Source organism: Tribolium castaneum, chromosome 3, assembly GCF_031307605.1.
Source record: "Tribolium castaneum strain GA2 chromosome 3, icTriCast1.1, whole genome shotgun sequence".
NCBI classification, from domain to species: Eukaryota; Metazoa; Arthropoda; class Insecta; order Coleoptera; family Tenebrionidae; genus Tribolium; species Tribolium castaneum.
This window is the reverse complement of record NC_087396.1, coordinates 25,051,489-25,071,153: the sequence shown is the minus strand read 5'-3', so window position 1 is coordinate 25,071,153 and position 19,665 is coordinate 25,051,489. Positions and strand designations below refer to the sequence as shown.

At 31.0% G+C, this 19,665-nt stretch overlaps 1 protein-coding gene across 4 annotated transcripts; it reads left to right on the top strand.

The window, feature by feature from the left end:
- Positions 1-6: 6 nt before the first annotated feature.
- LOC135265630 (uncharacterized) lies at positions 7-10,344 on the top strand. 4 transcript variants are annotated; one of them, XM_064355507.1, is made up of 4 exons: positions 7-1,236; positions 1,293-2,456; positions 2,635-3,515; positions 6,610-10,344. In XM_064355507.1, the coding sequence occupies exons 3-4, from the start codon at positions 2,670-2,672 to the stop codon at positions 6,655-6,657; spliced, it is 894 nt and encodes a 297-aa protein (XP_064211577.1). In that variant the 5' UTR covers positions 7-1,236; positions 1,293-2,456; positions 2,635-2,669; the 3' UTR covers positions 6,658-10,344. The 4 variants fall into 4 exon arrangements, with proteins under 4 accessions (XP_064211577.1, XP_064211580.1, XP_064211578.1 ...); XM_064355510.1 differs by lacking the exon at positions 6,610-10,344 and adding an exon at positions 3,954-4,321; XM_064355508.1 differs by having other exon boundaries at positions 7-2,456.
- Positions 10,345-19,665: the final 9,321 nt, after the last annotated feature.

Genomic DNA, 19,665 nt, shown 5'->3' with positions numbered 1-19,665 from the left:
TCAATGGAACTTTACCCAACAAAGTATTATGAGCGCATTCACAAATACAATGAACCAGATTTTTGTCCGCTGTATTTAAAATTGATTTACGATATTCAGGTGTTGTTTTATGTAAGAATTTTAAAAGATCAGCGTTTCTTGCTAACGTTCGCGACATCTCAAATACAACTGAGAAATGAATAACACGTTTTTTAAATTTATACTTTTTTCATACGTCTCTTAGGTATATATGCAAAAGTAGGTGATTCATCGGGTAAAATGTTTGTACGAATACGATAATCATCGGACGTATCCTGTTTTAAATCGATTAACAAATATCCATGCGGTTTCATAGTCGCATCCTTATAAGCTTCTTGAAGAAATTTTGTATTTTCTGGAAAAATCTGTCGGGCTAAAAAATTGACTTGAGCCTTGTCACGGGGGTTTTTGAAATATATAATGTAGTTTGCATTCAGTGAAATGTCTCTCTGTCCTTTGCCTTGGTGGAACAGATTTTGCGTAATATAAAAAACACTAAGATTTCGATGATGGCTACCTTTTGTAAATATATCCACAACACCACCATTTGTTTCACGCATTAAATCATCCAAAATTATTAACGTCGGCTTTAAACCATCAAATTCAGTCATATCAGGCATACCTTGACGATACTCGATTCTTAAATTACTAACAATATCATTTTTTTCATATAACGGTTGCCATTCATCATAATACTATATCACACGATCAAAACTTGTATCACACATTGATTTCAAATGATTTAAGAACTGCGTTATAAAATGTGTTTTTCCACAACCTGAAGGGCAGTGACAATAGCCGTGAACGGTGCTTTAAAACTAAAAATGTTTCCGTACTTCAATGTTTATATACATTACGTATATATAGAAGGTCTTCACGGATCAATTTAAGTACATTTATTTATATTTTTTTTATTTAAATTTCGTACCGATGTTTGAAAAGCATCCCAAACGATATAGCGACAAAAGGATTATAGGATTTGCAGCGACAATTAGTAACCTAGACAGTCGTCTGTCTGGCTGTTTTGATGAAAGAAAAGATGATTCACCGAACCATTAGAAATCTTTCTCTCAAATTTCATCCCCTACCAACATCACCACCACCACCACCACTACCACCTTCAAACCCTTTTTTCCTCATTTTCAAAGCTGACTTTCGGCGACACAAGTACCTATACATTTTTACGTGCCAAGTGTTAAATTGTGTGACAAATGTTTGGTAAGTTAATAAATAAATACAAGTCTATTTTCGCAATATGAATTTATTATTATTAGATGGACAATGTGTAATCCTGTACTCCAGAGGGGAGTACCGTCTAACATTTAGGCGGTTCACCACGTATAGAGCGTTACAGGAGGAGAATATCCTCTGCAAGTGGTGCGCCAGGCTAGAAGAAAAAGTCTGGTACAAACATATGCACATTTATAATGTAACACTCAAGTGTACGCGGTGTGAAACACCTATATTACCCCGGACACATATGGGGTGTCCTAGACGGATACATTTAGGGCGGGAAAAGGTACCCTATAATTCCCTTTTACGGAAAATTGTGTTCCCGGAATCGGACGATGACCAGTCTGAAGAAGAAAGCGGCGTCGAGGATGTAGAATGATTGTGTGGGCGATTCTTAAATATATGTTTATTTTTAATAACGTTTTTATTGAACCTCTAATAACAAGATAAAGCTGATGTGTCATTAATTTTCCGTTAATTTGTAACTAATTTTGATATATTTTAATTTTTTATTGAAACCTAGGTGTAATTCCCCGCTTAGCGACACATTCAAATTTACCGCTAAAAAAAAAGTGATTTCGAAATTGAACACTAGATGGCGCAGAGATCTGTCACATTTAAATTTCCCGCTGAAAAACTTAAACACCAGAGGGCGCCGAGATCTGTCACATTTAAATTTCCCGCTAAAATGTTTGAACACCAGAGGGCGCCAGAAAAAGTTGATGATCCAATTAATTCGTCATTAATTAATTATCGAAGGTCAATTAAAAGAGAAAGTTTGATATCAAATTTCAATTAAATTAATCGGTCGTTATCAATTTAATTGTCATTAATTATCAATTAATATGTCATTAATTAGTCATTAATTCACTAATTAATTTTTAAATGGGTCCCCCTTTCTACTTTTGGAGTTCACCATTTCCGGTTCCGATGTGGTTGGCTTGGGCGTCGCTGGTATCGGTGAGGTCAATTCCGCCGGAGGCGGAATTCTGATGAGCGGAACTCTTTTTGGTTTTCGGATTTTCGTCCGATCCCCGATGGCATCAAAAGTGCGCTTTGTAGGCACAGTTTTGTGAGGGAGTTTTGGCCTGGACCTCACTTTGAAAATGGTTTGGTTCGTTTTGAGAAAAACGCTTTTTCACGCAAGGTGGAGCGCACAACTAGCACAAGTACAAGTCGCAAAGGGTTGTCGCTAATCTGAACAGGTAAAGGTTTAAAACTTTGACTGCTTGATCGAGACTTCGAAAATTTAATTTACTTTTTTCTTCTTTAAACGTGGGGAATGTTGATTTTTTGCACAGTTGGCAACATTACCCTCTCCTCCTCTACTTGTCTTTGACAGATTGACATTTATTGTAATTCTTCACAATTGTGTTATTTCAGTGAAATTGGCATGGTTGGACGTATTACGGTAAATAATGTCCGACTCAGAAACGACCCCCAGCGATTGTAACAGCCCCCAAATTCAAGAACTGAACAACTTGCGGCACCTCCTCAAATTACAACGCGACAGGTACACCCATCTCCAAATACTATACCAAGCTGTGGCCGATTTTATATCCACTGCTGGTGCCTTGAACCCTGAACTTGCAACCAAAGTGGAAAATATTTTACATGAGCAAAGTTGCCAGCAAGTTGATGTGTTAGACAATGAATACACACAGTTACTAGGATTACGATCTTCAGGAAACAGTGAGTTAAGCTTTAACGAAGGTCGCACTCTCAGAAAAGAAATAGGGCTCATTTTGGAGCACAAATACAAGAAAGTTTGTGACGAGTTTTTGAAAGCAACTTCGCAGAATGTGAACTCAGTGGATGGTCGTGACGGTTGTGATTTCAGTGTCAGGCCTGAAGATAACACGTTGGTGGTGTTGAAGAAAAAACTGGAGGAGCAACAGCAAAAGTATTTAGAAAATGAATTAACTAAAGAGAAGATTTTGGAAGATATTGCTAAACTACGACTGGAAAAATTACCAAAAGTGTGTGATGAAAAAATAAAAGAATGTCAAATAAGGGCCCAAGTGGGCGAACTAAGAACGAAACTTGCGTGCGAGACTTCCAGAATTGACGTATTTATGGAGAGAAGCAACTCGTTGAAAGCCTACAAGGAGCTGCTAAAGGATATAAAGGAGCAACAACTTGAATGTGAGAGCGAGATTAAACACTTGCAAAAGATGAGGGAGAAGTACAAACAAGTGGCCTGCAAGCAGTTTGATCAGATTTTGAAGTCCTACGTGGAATACAAAGCCGCGCTTTCAAGAAAGGTAAATGATCTATAAAGCTTATTATAAATAACTAACTATTTTTATATTATATTTCTAACACTTTTGCTACATTTTTATTTAAACAAAATACAAAATTGTAATACTAGAAAAACGTCAGAAGTCACAGTGATTTTTTGCAAGCAAAACAAAACAGGCACACAATTCTTTACAAAACCATTTTCTATTCATTAGTTAGCCTTTGTGATTAAGAATAGTACACGCAAAGTCTCGTCGATATTTCCCTAATCTTATGCTTAAGAGTAATACCGATTATAATACATGGAAATGATTATTTAAACAGATGCAGTAATTAACATTAATACACACAAGTATCTTATATTACATAGAACACATTTGTAGATTAAACAAAGTTGACTTATTAGAAGCCCTTTCATATTAAAGGTCTGATCATAGATCAAAATTGTTTTTTTGTTTTAGGGTGAACTACAGGCCGAGTCTGCTAAAAGTATATTTTTACTGTAGTTAAAAAATAATCACACAGAACTCACTACTGAGCGTTTGCTACTAAATTTTTTTTCTATGTTTTTATAATTATTACTGAAAAAATAGGTTTTTTATAATTTCTATTAATATTCTTAAAGAAACGTTTTTTTGTGCAAAAAAGACCTAAAAATAAGCTTATTCGTTGTATAGCTCACAATTAATTTTAATTTGCGATTAATTTGACTTTTGGTCAATTAAATGTTAACTTAATTCGTTAGTCAATTAATTTTTAGGGTTCATTGTGAGCTACATAAGGAATAAGCTTTGAAAAAGGTTTAATAAAAACCGAAACGTCAGCTAAAGTGGTAAATTTATTTACACCCAGTTCATTGCCCGTAACAACTTTAATAAGTTATAAGGAATAAACTTAATTTTTTATGGGGTTAGTAATATTTTTTTTAAATATTTTTTGGACAAGACATTTAAGTTTTAAGTATGCTGAGAACGTATGAAAAAATATCGTAACTTTCTGAGGGCTTTAGCTGTAACAATACATAGAAATATGAAAAAAAATCCGTGTCTTTTAAAACGAAAATGGAAAAAAAATCTTTTCATTTAATTTTGTTATTAAAAAATACGATAGCGAAGACACAAGCTTAAAGTTCGTGGACTGTCGTTAAGTTTTTTCAATTTTTTTTGTTGGAATATTTTAATAATTTTAATTTAAAAACACGTTGCTATAGAAAACATATTTTAAAATAGTGGTAATAATCTAGGATTCAGGTATTAAAAAGAAGGCTTAAAATGTTACCAACAAAAAACCTGTTAAAATTGGTTACAAATATTTAATCCAATTGTAAAAGAATATTTTATTTATTATTTTTCTTAAAAACTCAGTCCTTATTCCATGTTCAGTCTGTTAAAAAAATATTTTTTTCAAAAAATAAATGAAGTATTTAACACCAAATATGAAAATACAGTAAAAATCTACTCTTAAATTGTTATTAAATTATTGTTAAAGGAAAATAACAAACAAAATGTTTGGATTTCGGTCCTAAATAGTTGAATTTTGTTTTTTGAGAAAACCCAACATTCAAATCTCGTGAAAATATTCCAATTATAAATCAAAAAGAATAAATTGTTTTATCTAATAAAAAAGACACTGTCCAAAATTATATTCAACACAGTTTTTTCTTTAAATGCTTTGAAATAGGTAATGTTGCAAAAATGTTTTATTATGAAAATGTTACGGTCTTACGGTATTTTTTTCAGTGTTTCCACGTATTTTTTTATTAAAAATAAAGCTTTAATTTCAACTGTGTAAAGGTAATTCAGAATCGTAAGTTCTTTTTTGGAAGATGTTAATTGTAATTTAAAAATAGACTTTTCATACGTAAATTGGGATTGAAATTTAAAATAACAAAATACTACAGAAAACAAAAGCTATATACTTGATTACCACTGCTTTTATTTATTACCTAATTTTAATTAAAAAATATTTAACAACTTCAACATTTTTTTCAACAGCTGAAAAGAGTAAAATATTAATTACAACTTATTCTTGTACTCTGAAATACAATTTGTAACTTCCGAATAAAAAAAAATGTTTTCCCAAACCAAAGTAACTAATCTGAACTTCAATTGACGTTATTTGAAGTTGAAAAGAGTGTAGTTAGAAAGAATCACTTTGTTTATAATTTTTGATGAAAAAAATTGCTTTCAAATTTCGAATATTCACTTCAAATAGTTCAAAAAAACTATTTTTTTTTTTGTGAACATTATCAGTCAATTTACAAAAACAATAGAGTTTCTTATGCTTCTAACTTCTCGGCTGCAGATCTCTAAAAAAATGTTAAAAGGCTAAAGCTCATACTTTTTACTTTTAAGCTAAACTAATTTTTTGTTTTATACTTTTTCCAATTTCTTTCAGAACAAAGAAAGTAGTATTTGAATATCAGAAACCATCTTCTGAACTACAATTAATACCTTCTAAAATACTGAAATTATCGGAAATTAATCTTTCAGAATTAATCATTCTCAACTACAATTGGAAAAGATGTAGTACCATTCATAACATAACACTATTGATTTAACCGTGATCACTGATCAGACCGTTATCATAAGAATTGGTTTATAACTTTATTATTATTAGTATTGTGGTAATATGACAAAATCAAGGACAAATTTAATAAAAAGTAGATGAAAAATGCATTCAATGCATTTCTACAACGTAATAGCCTCTCATGAGATCAAAGACAAAATTTAATAGATTAAAAAACACCTGGAAATAACATAACGGTTTCTGGAACGATTTAGCCTTAGATAAATTTAATCGCTGATTTGTTTGGTGTTAGGTTACGTTAAATCGTTCCGGAAACCAATAAAGCAATACATTGTAACGTTTATAAAAAAAAACTTAAATTCTTAATAAAATCATGCGCGAAATATTTGGGGAGGGGTAGAGGTCGAACGGTCAGTAGGTGTTGAGAGGTCCAGTTAAGAACATCTGCAACAATTACCTGTGACCTTAAATTAGTTATTTATTTGTTAAAAATCCAACACTTAGAACGATCAAGCAACTTTTGAGGGCGCACACCACCAAAGTAGATTCATAACTTTAGTTTTTCCGATCCCTAATACCCCATTTTAGGCCCTCAACCCCAGTATCATCCTAAAGTCCGACACGCCAATGTCGTAACCGATCAGAGGAAAATCCGAGGTCCTCAAAGTTTCTGTTATTTCGTATCCGAAGGGTTCCCCTACAGTCGATTAGAGGAGGACTCCCTTCATCAAATGGTGTGACCTTCGGGAACCTCGTAAACGGCCAAGGACTGGACGCAGATAAGTCCCAGATATCAGTTCTTCGCGATTTTCAATCTTTTCGTTATAATATATTATTCGAATTTCCTTTCTTAAAAAAAAAATTATTTCAATTTTCAAATTTTCCTTTTTAAATTTCAATTTTTATGCAACTATTAATAATTTTTTATAACTTATAATTTCAATTAATGTGAGCGAGCGAATTGGCCAATTCTAACGTAAAGATTCGTGTCAGTAGTTGATTTAACCATCAGGTCACAAGAGTAACTTTTAATATACGGAATTTTAATTGATTATTCAATAGTTTTCTTATCTCCTTCTCAGTTGGGAGCTTCGTTATCGATAACTGAGTGGCGCCCTTAAAAGGCTAGGTTAAAAGGAATCTTGAACTCGCTCTCGGGGTGTCGATCATAAAACTGTCGGCCCGACCGGCTTAGGGTGCTTCAAATTCTGTGGTTAAGCTGATGTCACAACAAAGAATGTATTTGTGATTTACAACATTACCTACATTGGTCTTACTTGATATTTGTATGCCCAAAGAAGATGTTCCCAATTTGAACAGTTTTATTTTAAATTTGAAGTGTTTATTTAATGAAAAAGAAAAAACGTTCTAAAATACTGGTAAATCACGATAAAAAGAAACTAATTCAAGGCGTTCTCTGGATTGTCAATTTTTCGGATTACTCAATTAGTTTAATAAATATAATTTTAATTTAAGATTCGATTAACATATAGTCGAATTAAAAGATTTGACTGTAGTTAGGAACGTAGGTGTTATGCAATGAAACATGCGTAAAAAAAGATTCATATATTTTCAAAAAAAAATCTAAATACTTTTTTAACTAACAGAAATTTCTATATTTCTATCTTCCATTGCCTTTGGATCTAGCCATTTTATAAAATGTCACTAAGCACAAACTCCACACAATAGCACAGCGAACTGTTAAACAGTAATTAAAAATTACCATAGTTTTGCACTTCTTATATTAGCAGATGCTTCCTCCTACCACTTTAGGGAGATTACATTACAATGTAGGGGGTTGGTGTTTTCTCTTTTGAATAGCAATAACTATACTTTCCCAAGAATGTAAATTTTATAAAAACGAATAACATATAATAACGAATAACACTCTTAAATACCTATGGTCACTGGTAGAGTAGACAATTAACAAAAAAATCTTTAGGTCAAAGAACTCAATTATGCAATTGCCATTCATCTTTTTTTACTTAATTTTAATTTTATTTTTTAATTACTAAAAAGTGTACTGTCAACAACAACAAGCAGAAATGTCAGTTGTTATTTACAAAAATAAAAAATTACGTTATAATTCAAAAACCAATTACGTCATTAATGTTGCTATACTGTCATAATCATAATATATATAGCATGCACACAACTGAGTCCTTTGAAAACTAAAACATTCCTTTTCAGCATATTATTTGTTATATTTAAAAAAAACAAAGTGTAAATTAGGTTTTTATTAAGAATAACAGTGTACACTGGCGAGCACTTTTGACATTTTACTGACATAATCGTGGGCAATACTACTCTAACCTTTTTGACAATGAAATGACAAATGTGTCCAAAATTTTTTGCTCGCTATTGTAGGTGTCATTTTTTGACGAAACAAAGTCGTGCGAATTTTTTTAATTCTATAATTATTATCATTATTATCAATTTTTACATTAATTTGTACAGAACACAATAGCTCCAAAGCGTTATAGTTTAGGAAATAGTCACGCAATACGAATTTACTGTTTTAAATTAAAGTTAGTAAACAAAGCCTAAAGTTAGTTAGGGTTTTGTTAGGTGCTTCTAGAAGTGACTTTTGATTTTTGAAAAAGAAAAACCAAAACCAATTCAATTTACGTTAACAATTTCTGGGTAATAGAAAATTAGCCTGGTGTGTGTTCACAAATAAAGTGCTTTCTAAATACCAGCCTTAGATAAAGAAATTATTAGATAAACAAGTTACCTATTATAATACCAATTATAAATAACGTGAAACCCTTAAATTATTATTAAGCGGATAATCCCTTTTCTGGTTACATGGTTTAACTTTCTCTGGGTTGGTTCTTAATCTCGACCAAATTCCTTTTTCAACGGAAACAAAAGTCATTATTGTTTCGATGAATAAGACTAACAAGAAAGTGAGATGTGACAAATCTAATCATTTTTAGCAGGTACCTACTTTTGGGTCTGTTACTCAGACCTAGACCCTCCGGTCCCATTGTAAATCTTTCTGCGGATTTGTCTAGTCAACTGCTATAAATCATCGCCCAAGGAATTTTGTGCTTCCAATGAATTAAAATTTTCGCAATATTAAGCTTATTTTTAATAACAGAAAAAAATTAAAAATACCAAGGTGTTTAAAATAACAATCTCTATCGCTTGGCCGGAGAGTTTTTTCATTTTGAAGTCTTGGTGTCTTAATACGTGTATTATTTCGAAATCGTGTTTATTTAAATAGCCATAATTTATTGAGCACTAGATTTTTTAAAATTTTCTAATGGCCATTTTGTAAATATCATTTCTAAGATACATTGAGTTTTGAAACGATGTTGATATCTTTTCAAATAACTTAATTACAGCCACAATTCTTTTACATTGAAAACGCCATAAGACGAATACGTTTAACCTAGCCTTAAGGCTCTAGACCCTCTGGGAGCTGGCGCATACGTTTTACGTGTAAACTGTTTTTAGCCGCAAATTTAGACTTGAAGAGTTTCTTGACATTTGCAGTGTTTCTTTATAAGTAAATGTAAGTCGAAGAGTCATTTTTGATTGAAATAAATGCCTAGATATTTTTTTATTAAATAAAATGTCTGTTTATGAAGTTGATACGAATTTTTGATAACGGTGCATTGTATTGAGAATTTAAAAAAAACATTTTATAGGAAATTTAAAAATACAGACCTGAGATATTTTAGATTTTTGTTAACTGTTCTTAATTGTTAGATATAATGCAAAAATTAAATTGTAAGTAGGCAACTTTTAATGCATCCTTCTTCGAATGCGTAGCTAGCTGGAAGAAGATTTATGACGGGTTTAGGACGCACCGCTGGAGGTAACCACCATTGGGGTGACCCACAAGATAATAATTTTATTGCATTTGTTCAAGACAGAGAAATGTATCGGCACAAATAGGAATTTTAGCGATTTCTCTAATAGTGGTATAAAATGAAAGCACATGATTTCGGAATTAACATTTTTTAACAAAATAATTAGGTACCTATAGATTTGCATTACGTTTTTTTTGTAGACACTGCTATCAACGTATCTTATGAGATTTTGAAATACGAGTAATCACGCTCGCTATTTTTTTGAATACTTTTAACAATAAAATTATTCCTGTTTTAAAAAAAATATAAAAAAGATGATTAAAACTTTGGTTGTACTTAGCTTCGTTCTGCACAGGTTTTGTGATAGAACTACTGAGCTCCCTCACCACGACAAGGTGTCAACCCACTGAGGAAGTTTTTTTTACTTTTATTGTTCATTCCGTTTTAGAACCCTTTCGTTGTTTTTTCCAAAAATTACGCATTATTTGTTTTCGACTTTTTCTTTTTTTTTGAAAAACTTAGTTTACTATTATTACCCATAATTTTAAATATACAAAGATTTCAACTATTTACAAGTGATATAATAAGAAATTAGGAAATACACTTACCAACCAGCAGTCGCAACAAATAATTAAATAAAAAGAAATAGATAAAATTGATATTCTGCAAAGTAACAAATTAAAAACTACAAATACCACTGTTTAAAAATTACCACTTATTACAAAACACTGTTGGGCAAGAAAGTGACCAGCACTCTGCAAAGACTCAAAGAGTAAAGAAGTTGTAGAACTATATGTTTTGATTATATATAAGTACCAACCACCACCCTAAACCCTCCACTAAATACAAGTCTTATGACTCATGAGCTTATGAAAAACTTTCTAAACTTTTTAATAAACATTTTTGTTTACATGTAATTTCAGTTTCAGGTACCCGATCTTTAGCAATGTTTACTTATATTTTAAAGAAATACACAAAATTTATATAACGTAAGAGTAACGCAGCTATATCTTCGCAAGCTAGTTATAGAAAAATTGTATAAATTTAATAAAAAAACGAGAAATAATTCCTAAATTCTAAAATAATACATAATTATAAAAGTATCATTTATTTTACTAGGCGTAACGTAAACAAATTATATCCCTAAGACTGGATCTTACAATCTCTCGATACGTTATTTGTACTATAATTATTACTGGGTATAGTTACAATAAATTTTTACAACAATGTATTTTTCAGAATTTATTACCTGGATAAAATTATCAGACGAAAAAGCGGGTTTAAAGAAGTTTTCATCATTTTAATGAGATATTCCTAGTAACTTTTTTAAAGTTAAACTGTTTTCTGAAAGAACAATAATGTTTCACCAATTAATTTTTTTATTTTATATTTTTTCAATGCAAGTGATCCAATTAGAAATGCACATGACACATAATATAGCGAACAGAATTCGGTTAATTAAAACATAAAACCCAATAAATAAATGGTGTAATGGTGTATTATTTTTTACAAAACTATGCTAGTATTTTATTATTCTTTAGTATCAAATTTTTTTAACAAAATAAAAAACGTATTTTTCACTGTATGTTGCTTGAATCTCTGAAATAAGAGAAACTATCGTGGGCGATAGTGGAATTCAGTTTGTTTACATTATTTGCATTTTATGAGAAGGGACAAGACACCCCGAGGCGAAGGTCGGATGCCTATCCGATGATTGACAACTGTCACTGAAAACAGGTCTAAAAAAAGTATGCAACTTGTAGTACACCAATTCTCAACAATCGCTTCGGTACCCTGAAGCGATTCTGAATTCTGGGAATACCCGAAGGTGTTATAATCATAACAAACACGCGTTATTTAAGTTATTATTCAAAGATTATTTAAAAATTGATACCTATTTGGTGATATAAACAATAAACAAAAACATACAAGTATAAAAATTACAATTTTAATAAAAAAAAACATCAAAATTAAGCAACATATAGGCTGACCCAGGGATTGGAAAACTCCGTTTTTGACTCTTAAATAATTGAGAAATAAATAGTAAAAATTACTTCCAAATATACAGAGTGTTTCCGAAATGAGCTACAATATAAACTTATGTTTTTTTTTAAATGAAACCCTAAATTTTGGTGCATTTGCATTAATAATTTTTTAACTTTAATAATAATTTTGATCTAAACTTGCATTGGTCGATTCTGTTTAGTTTTTAAAATAATTTATTTTTTTTGACGAAAACACGTTATTTTTAAATGTATTTCACAAAAACTAATAATCCTAGAAAATTTAGACTTTCACCATTTTAAATGTTAAAGTTTAATTTTTGGCAAAACTTTGAAAAATGGGTGAGCTCTCTTGAAAAAAAATCTGCGTTCATATATATTATGATCTTTTGGTCTGTTTCAGCGAAATTACGCAATTACTATAAAAAAAATACTTTCGAAAAATGTAACAGAAACCTAAATCATAGAAGACAAAAACAGTGACGCTAAAACTATGGAATAATTCTATTAAAACTATAATTTATTTTGTTGTGGATAAAATGCTCGAACAGATATTTTTTAAAAGTAAGCCATTCCCAATATTATTATTTCGATTTTTTTTAAATAAAAACCCCAATTTTTTTAGACGCATCCATGTAGTATCTGATGTATCATGGCTCAAAAAATTAAATGCTACATCATAATATTTCCACAATAAAAATATAAAAAAAATATTTAACAAAAAAAATACAATTTTTACATAGCCATCCTCCAACCTCTTCACAATGATAATCATGTAAACAAAATTTTCTTGTACTTCAGTCCAGAAAAGTTTGTAATAATGTACATTTATAAACAACTTCCGGACTAATATTTTTTGAATCTTTTAAATTGATTGTCAATTAAGAGAAAAACTAAAGGATTGGTTGCACTTTTGCATCAAACAAATATCAAACTATTTTGACTACAAAAAATTCTTAAGAAACATTAGGCTAATATGTTTCAATTTATTCCCACTTTCTTGTGATACTACTAACGAACATAATGACCAAATGTAATAATTTCTGCTTGTTAAGTAACTTTTATTTTATTTTAATTTAAATTCAGATATCCATAAGAATAACATTAAAGTTATTATTAGCTGAAAATTTTATTTAATGTTTAAGGTTAAATATATTTTGAGTAATTAGTAAAAGATGGCTTCATTTTTTAAATTGTATGTCCTTTCACTATGAACTTCTTTCTTTTCAGTGGTGAAGATCCTACTTTTCTAGGATTCCTAGTTTTTATAAAATATTTTTTTAAAGCGTGTAAAACATCAGTGTTCCAAAAATGCAAAAAATAGGGTGTTCCATTTAAAAAAAGTATTGTAGCTAATTTCGAAAACAGCCTGTATCTGCTCTTGAGAATAATTTTAAGTGAATCAGGGGGTCAGTATCTTCCAGTTTTTCTAAAAAACAAGATTAATATTTAATTTTTATATTGTGGCACATCCAAGTAACAATTTGGATGCTGTTTAAAAACCACCTACGGTTTTGTAAAAGTTTTATGAAGGTAGTTTGTAGTTAAGTTGCTGTAAAATAATCTTGTCTACAGGTATTGTCAGCCAATTCTTCTCATCAAGGAATATTAAAATCATAAATTCTTAAGATAGTTTAACAAAAGTTTTATAACATTCTTATAATTTCCTTGTAGTCATGTTTAAAACTTTTTACTTCAGGACAATTTTATTTGGTCAATAGAGGTAATAAAACCATAATTACTTCTTAAGTGTTTATTTAATCAAAATACAGGGTGCTCAATAACTGGCGCACCAACTCAGTGGTACGTTGTTGAGAAGCATGTGTAGATCACAGGAAAAATCTTGAAAAAATTCCTAAAGTCATATTTTAAAAAAATCTGGAGCTACAAACTTATTTTGTTAACTTTTTCAGTTTTCATTATTTTTTAATGTTTTTATGTTTCACACTAAGTAATCGTTTCCCAACACAACGATGAATAACTATTTTTAAATTTCCCATCAGACTTTAGCAGTTTTTTTAATTTAAAAAAATTATAATTTATCAAAAAAATCACAGTTTGTAGATGTGCCAACACTGGAAATTATTTCCTAGGAAACCGTTTCAAAAATAATTTATTTTTATTGTTGATCAAATTCTTTTGCGATCACGACTGTTAGACAACGTTGCCACATATCATTTATTTAAATTTCGTTATTTATCAATAACTTTAATGCAAAGATTTTTTTTACTATATTTACCTTTTTATGTGAGCAACTCTTTACCACACTCCATTGAGTTGGTGCGCCGGTTTTTGAGCACCCGGTATAAATCAAACAGTTACCTTTAAAATTAAAACTTAAACCAGCTCTGCTTTGAACACAGTTAAAATTTCTGACGGGAAACATTTAACCAGACTTATAATTTATAATAGAATCATCTTAAAACTAAGTTGTTTTTTAAAGGTTCTGTCTAGAAGTTTTTTTTATCTGAATAAATAATATGTCTTATAGCGGTTTTTATAAAAATTATTTACACTTAGCTAAAACTTATTTACTTACTTTTATTGAGAGTTAATTTTCTTCTAAATAATTTTACACTGATCATGTAGTTTTATGAATTCAGCAGACATATTTTACTGCTATTTGACTTAAAATTGAAAAATATGCACTTTTTAAACATTAAAGAAATGGTAGTAATTTTTGTTTTTTGCTTTTGTCAGCAGTAAAACTTAGGATATCACTCAAAAAATCTACTAGAATCAATTTAAAGAATGAACGCACATTTTTTTGCGTTTAACGAACAAACCCTTCCTACGATTTTAATGAAAACACAAATCAACATTAAGCAACACCTAGTAAGTATTTTAAAGAAAAAATAACTCGTGGTTATCAAATTTGAAAAAAAATCGACTTGGCAACACAAAAAAACTCACCAAATTTGATGTTATGGTTTGTCTGAAGCAGCATTGGTAATTTTTTACTTTAACTACTTCTGGATTTTCAAGCTGAAACTTACGCCAAACTATTCCTCTGAGTGCCCTGATGACCGTACACTATGAATTTTCTTGTGCAAATTGAAAATAACATTAGAAAAATAATTTTTATTTTCACTCACTTTTCACTTGAATCGCCATTTTTGTTGATTTTAAGGGATACAACGTTTGCCACCACGGTGTGCATGCGTTGCGTGTGCTTATTTCTGATTGGTTGTTATTGTTTAGCTTCAACAGGTAAGAATCGCACCTGCGTGTTTGTTATGATTATAACACCTTCGGGTATTCCCAGAATGAATTTAAATGACGTATTATACCTTTTTCATTAAAAAGTAGGTGTATTTTTTCATATTTTGCAATTTGAATTTATGTCACTGTGCTCTGATTGACGGAAGTGGGGATGCATTCCCGCATTTCCCTTCATGCAATTTACCAACAACACCGTGGTGTATATTTCCTTTTAGTTAGCTGGGGCGCAGCCCCAGCCTCCGGCCACGAATTGTACGGCGCCCTTTCTCTATAAAATACACTATTCCACGTGTCGAGTTCCACGGTTTCGAGTTTAATTGTTCGTGGGGTATGTTTATTTTTAGTTCGCTGGGGCGAAGCCCCAGCCTGTACCCTAAGACCTGTACGCGCTGTAGCTCCATAAAAATCACTATTCCACATTTCGAGTTCAACATTTTCGAGTTTAATCGTCCGTGGGGTATGTTTATTTTTAGTATTTTTACTTTAGCTACTTCTGGATTTTTGAAAATTTTTTTTTTGCATTTTGCTTTAAAAAGCCTCTAGATCAAAGATATGAACATGAAAGTTTGTGCAAATGCCCCGTTTTCGAAAAATTCGGCTTTGAATGACCTTGATCTAGACTTTTTAAATTTTATTAACACTCTAATAAATGGTATTAACCGTAAATGTAACTATAAATGAGGCAAGGCGCCTACAGATGATAGCCCGGAGGCTGGGGCTTTGCCCCAGCGACCTAAAAATAAATTTAGTTGAATCAATTTGTAAAGTTTTCTCTATTTTTGCCGATATCTTCTGAACGGTTAGTCGTAGCGATCTGATTCTTGCAGATCTGGATTCCGCCGGTCATTCTACGTTAGAAACACTTAATCATAAGAAAATAACTCCAAAAAATTGCTTGTCAATGATGAAAATTTAGTTGAATAAATTTGTAAAGTTTTCTCTATTTTTGCCGATATCTTCTGAACGGTTAGTCGTAGCGATCAGATTCTTGCAGATCTGGATTCCGCCGGTCATTCTACGTTAGAAACACTTAATCATAAGAAAATAACTCCAAAAAATTGCTTGTCAATGATGAAAATTTAGTTGAATAAATTTGTAAAGTTTTCTTTATTTTTCCCGATATCTTCTGAACGGTTAGTCGTAGCGTTCAGATTTTTGCAGATTTGGATTCCGCCGGTCATTCTACGTTAGAAACACTTAATCATAAGAAAATAACTCCAAAAAATTGCTTGTCAATGATGAAAATTTTGTTGAATCAATTTGTAAAGTTTTCTATATTTTTGCCGATATCTTCTGAACGGTTAGTCGTAGCGTTCAGATTCTTGCAGATCTGGATTCCGCCGGTCATTCTACGTTAGAAACACTTAATCATAAGAAAATAACTCCAAAAAATTGCTTGTCAATGATGAAAATTTAGTTGAATAAATTTGTAAAGTTTTCTCTATTTTTGCCGATATCTTCTGAACGGTTAGCCGTATTATTCAACTAAATTTTCATCATTGACAAGCAATTTTTTGGAGTTATTTTCTTATGATTAAGTGTTTCTAACGTAGAATGACCGGCGGAATCCAGATCTGCAAGAATCTGATCGCTACGACTAACCGTTCAGAAGATATCGGCAAAAATAGAGAAAACTTTACAAATTTATTCAACTAAATTTTCATCATTGACAAGCAATTTTTTGGAGTTATTTTCTTATGATTAAGTGTTTCTAACGTAGAATGACCGGCGGAATCCAGATCTGCAAGAATCAGATCGCTACGACTAACCGTTCAGAAGATATCGGCAAAAATAGAGAAAACTTTACAAATTGATTCAACTAAATTTATTTTTAGGTCGCTGGGGCAAAGCCCCAGCCTCCGGGCTATCATCTGTAGGCGCCTTGCCTCATTTATAGTTACATTTACGGTTAATACCATTTATTAGAGTGTTAATAAAATTTAAAAAGTCTAGATCAAGGTCATTCAAAGCCGAATTTTTCGAAAACGGGGCATTTGCACAAACTTTCATGTTCATATCTTTGATCTAGAGGCTTTTTAAAGCAAAATGCAAAAAAAAAATTTTCAAAAATCCAGAAGTAGCTAAAGTAAAAATACTAAAAATAAACATACCCCACGGACGATTAAACTCGAAAATGTTGAACTCGAAATGTGGAATAGTGATTTTTATGGAGCTACAGCGCGTACAGGTCTTAGGGTACAGGCTGGGGCTTCGCCCCAGCGAACTAAAAATAAACATACCCCACGAACAATTAAACTCGAAACCGTGGAACTCGACACGTGGAATAGTGTATTTTATAGAGAAAGGGCGCCGTACAATTCGTGGCCGGAGGCTGGGGCTGCGCCCCAGCTAACTAAAAGGAAATATACACCACGGTGTTGTTGGTAAATTGCATGAAGGGAAATGCGGGAATGCATCCCCACTTCCGTCAATCAGAGCACAGTGACATAAATTCAAATTGCAAAATATGAAAAAATACACCTACTTTTTAATGAAAAAGGTATAATACGTCATTTAAATTCATTCTGGGAATACCCGAAGGTGTTATAATCATAACAAACACGCAGGTGCGATTCTTACCTGTTGAAGCTAAACAATAACAACCAATCAGAAATAAGCACACGCAACGCATGCACACCGTGGTGGCAAACGTTGTATCCCTTAAAATCAACAAAAATGGCGATTCAAGTGAAAAGTGAGTGAAAATAAAAATTATTTTTCTAATGTTATTTTCAATTTGCACAAGAAAATTCATAGTGTACGGTCATCAGGGCACTCAGAGGAATAGTTTGGCGTAAGTTTCAGCTTGAAAATCCAGAAGTAGTTAAAGTAAAAAATTACCAATGCTGCTTCAGACAAACCATAACATCAAATTTGGTGAGTTTTTTTGTGTTGCCAAGTCGATTTTTTTTCAAATTTGATAACCACGAGTTATTTTTTCTTTAAAATACTTACTAGGTGTTGCTTAATGTTGATTTGTGTTTTCATTAAAATCGTAGGAAGGGTTTGTTCGTTAAACGCAAAAAAATGTGCGTTCATTCTTTAAATTGATTCTAGTAGATTTTTTGAGTGATATCCTAAGTTTTACTGCTGACAAAAGCAAAAAACAAAAATTACTACCATTTCTTTAATGTTTAAAAAGTGCATATTTTTCAATTTTAAGTCAAATAGCAGTAAAATATGTCTGCTGAATTCATAAAACTACATGATCAGTGTAAAATTATTTAGAAGAAAATTAACTCTCAATAAAAGTAAGTAAATAAGTTTTAGCTAAGTGTAAATAATTTTTATAAAAACCGCTATAAGACATATTATTTATTCAGATAAAAAAAACTTCTAGACAGAACCTTTAAAAAACAACTTAGTTTTAAGATGATTCTATTATAAATTATAAGTCTGGTTAAATGTTTCCCGTCAGAAATTTTAACTGTGTTCAAAGCAGAGCTGGTTTAAGTTTTAATTTTAAAGGTAACTGTTTGATTTATACCGGGTGCTCAAAAACCGGCGCACCAACTCAATGGAGTGTGGTAAAGAGTTGCTCACATAAAAAGGTAAATATAGTAAAAAAAATCTTTGCATTAAAGTTATTGATAAATAACGAAATTTAAATAAATGATATGTGGCAACGTTGTCTAACAGTCGTGATCGCAAAAGAATTTGATCAACAATAAAAATAAATTATTTTTGAAACGGTTTCCTAGGAAATAATTTCCAGTGTTGGCACATCTACAAACTGTGATTTTTTTGATAAATTATAATTTTTTTAAATTAAAAAAACTGCTAAAGTCTGATGGGAAATTTAAAAATAGTTATTCATCGTTGTGTTGGGAAACGATTACTTAGTGTGAAACATAAAAACATTAAAAAATAATGAAAACTGAAAAAGTTAACAAAATAAGTTTGTAGCTCCAGATTTTTTTAAAATATGACTTTAGGAATTTTTTCAAGATTTTTCCTGTGATCTACACATGCTTCTCAACAACGTACCACTGAGTTGGTGCGCCAGTTATTGAGCACCCTGTATTTTGATTAAATAAACACTTAAGAAGTAATTATGGTTTTATTACCTCTATTGACCAAATAAAATTGTCCTGAAGTAAAAAGTTTTAAACATGACTACAAGGAAATTATAAGAATGTTATAAAACTTTTGTTAAACTATCTTAAGAATTTATGATTTTAATATTCCTTGATGAGAAGAATTGGCTGACAATACCTGTAGACAAGATTATTTTACAGCAACTTAACTACAAACTACCTTCATAAAACTTTTACAAAACCGTAGGTGGTTTTTAAACAGCATCCAAATTGTTACTTGGATGTGCCACAATATAAAAATTAAATATTAATCTTGTTTTTTAGAAAAACTGGAAGATACTGACCCCCTGATTCACTTAAAATTATTCTCAAGAGCAGATACAGGCTGTTTTCGAAATTAGCTACAATACTTTTTTTAAATGGAACACCCTATTTTTTGCATTTTTGGAACACTGATGTTTTACACGCTTTAAAAAAATATTTTATAAAAACTAGGAATCCTAGAAAAGTAGGATCTTCACCACTGAAAAGAAAGAAGTTCATAGTGAAAGGACATACAAT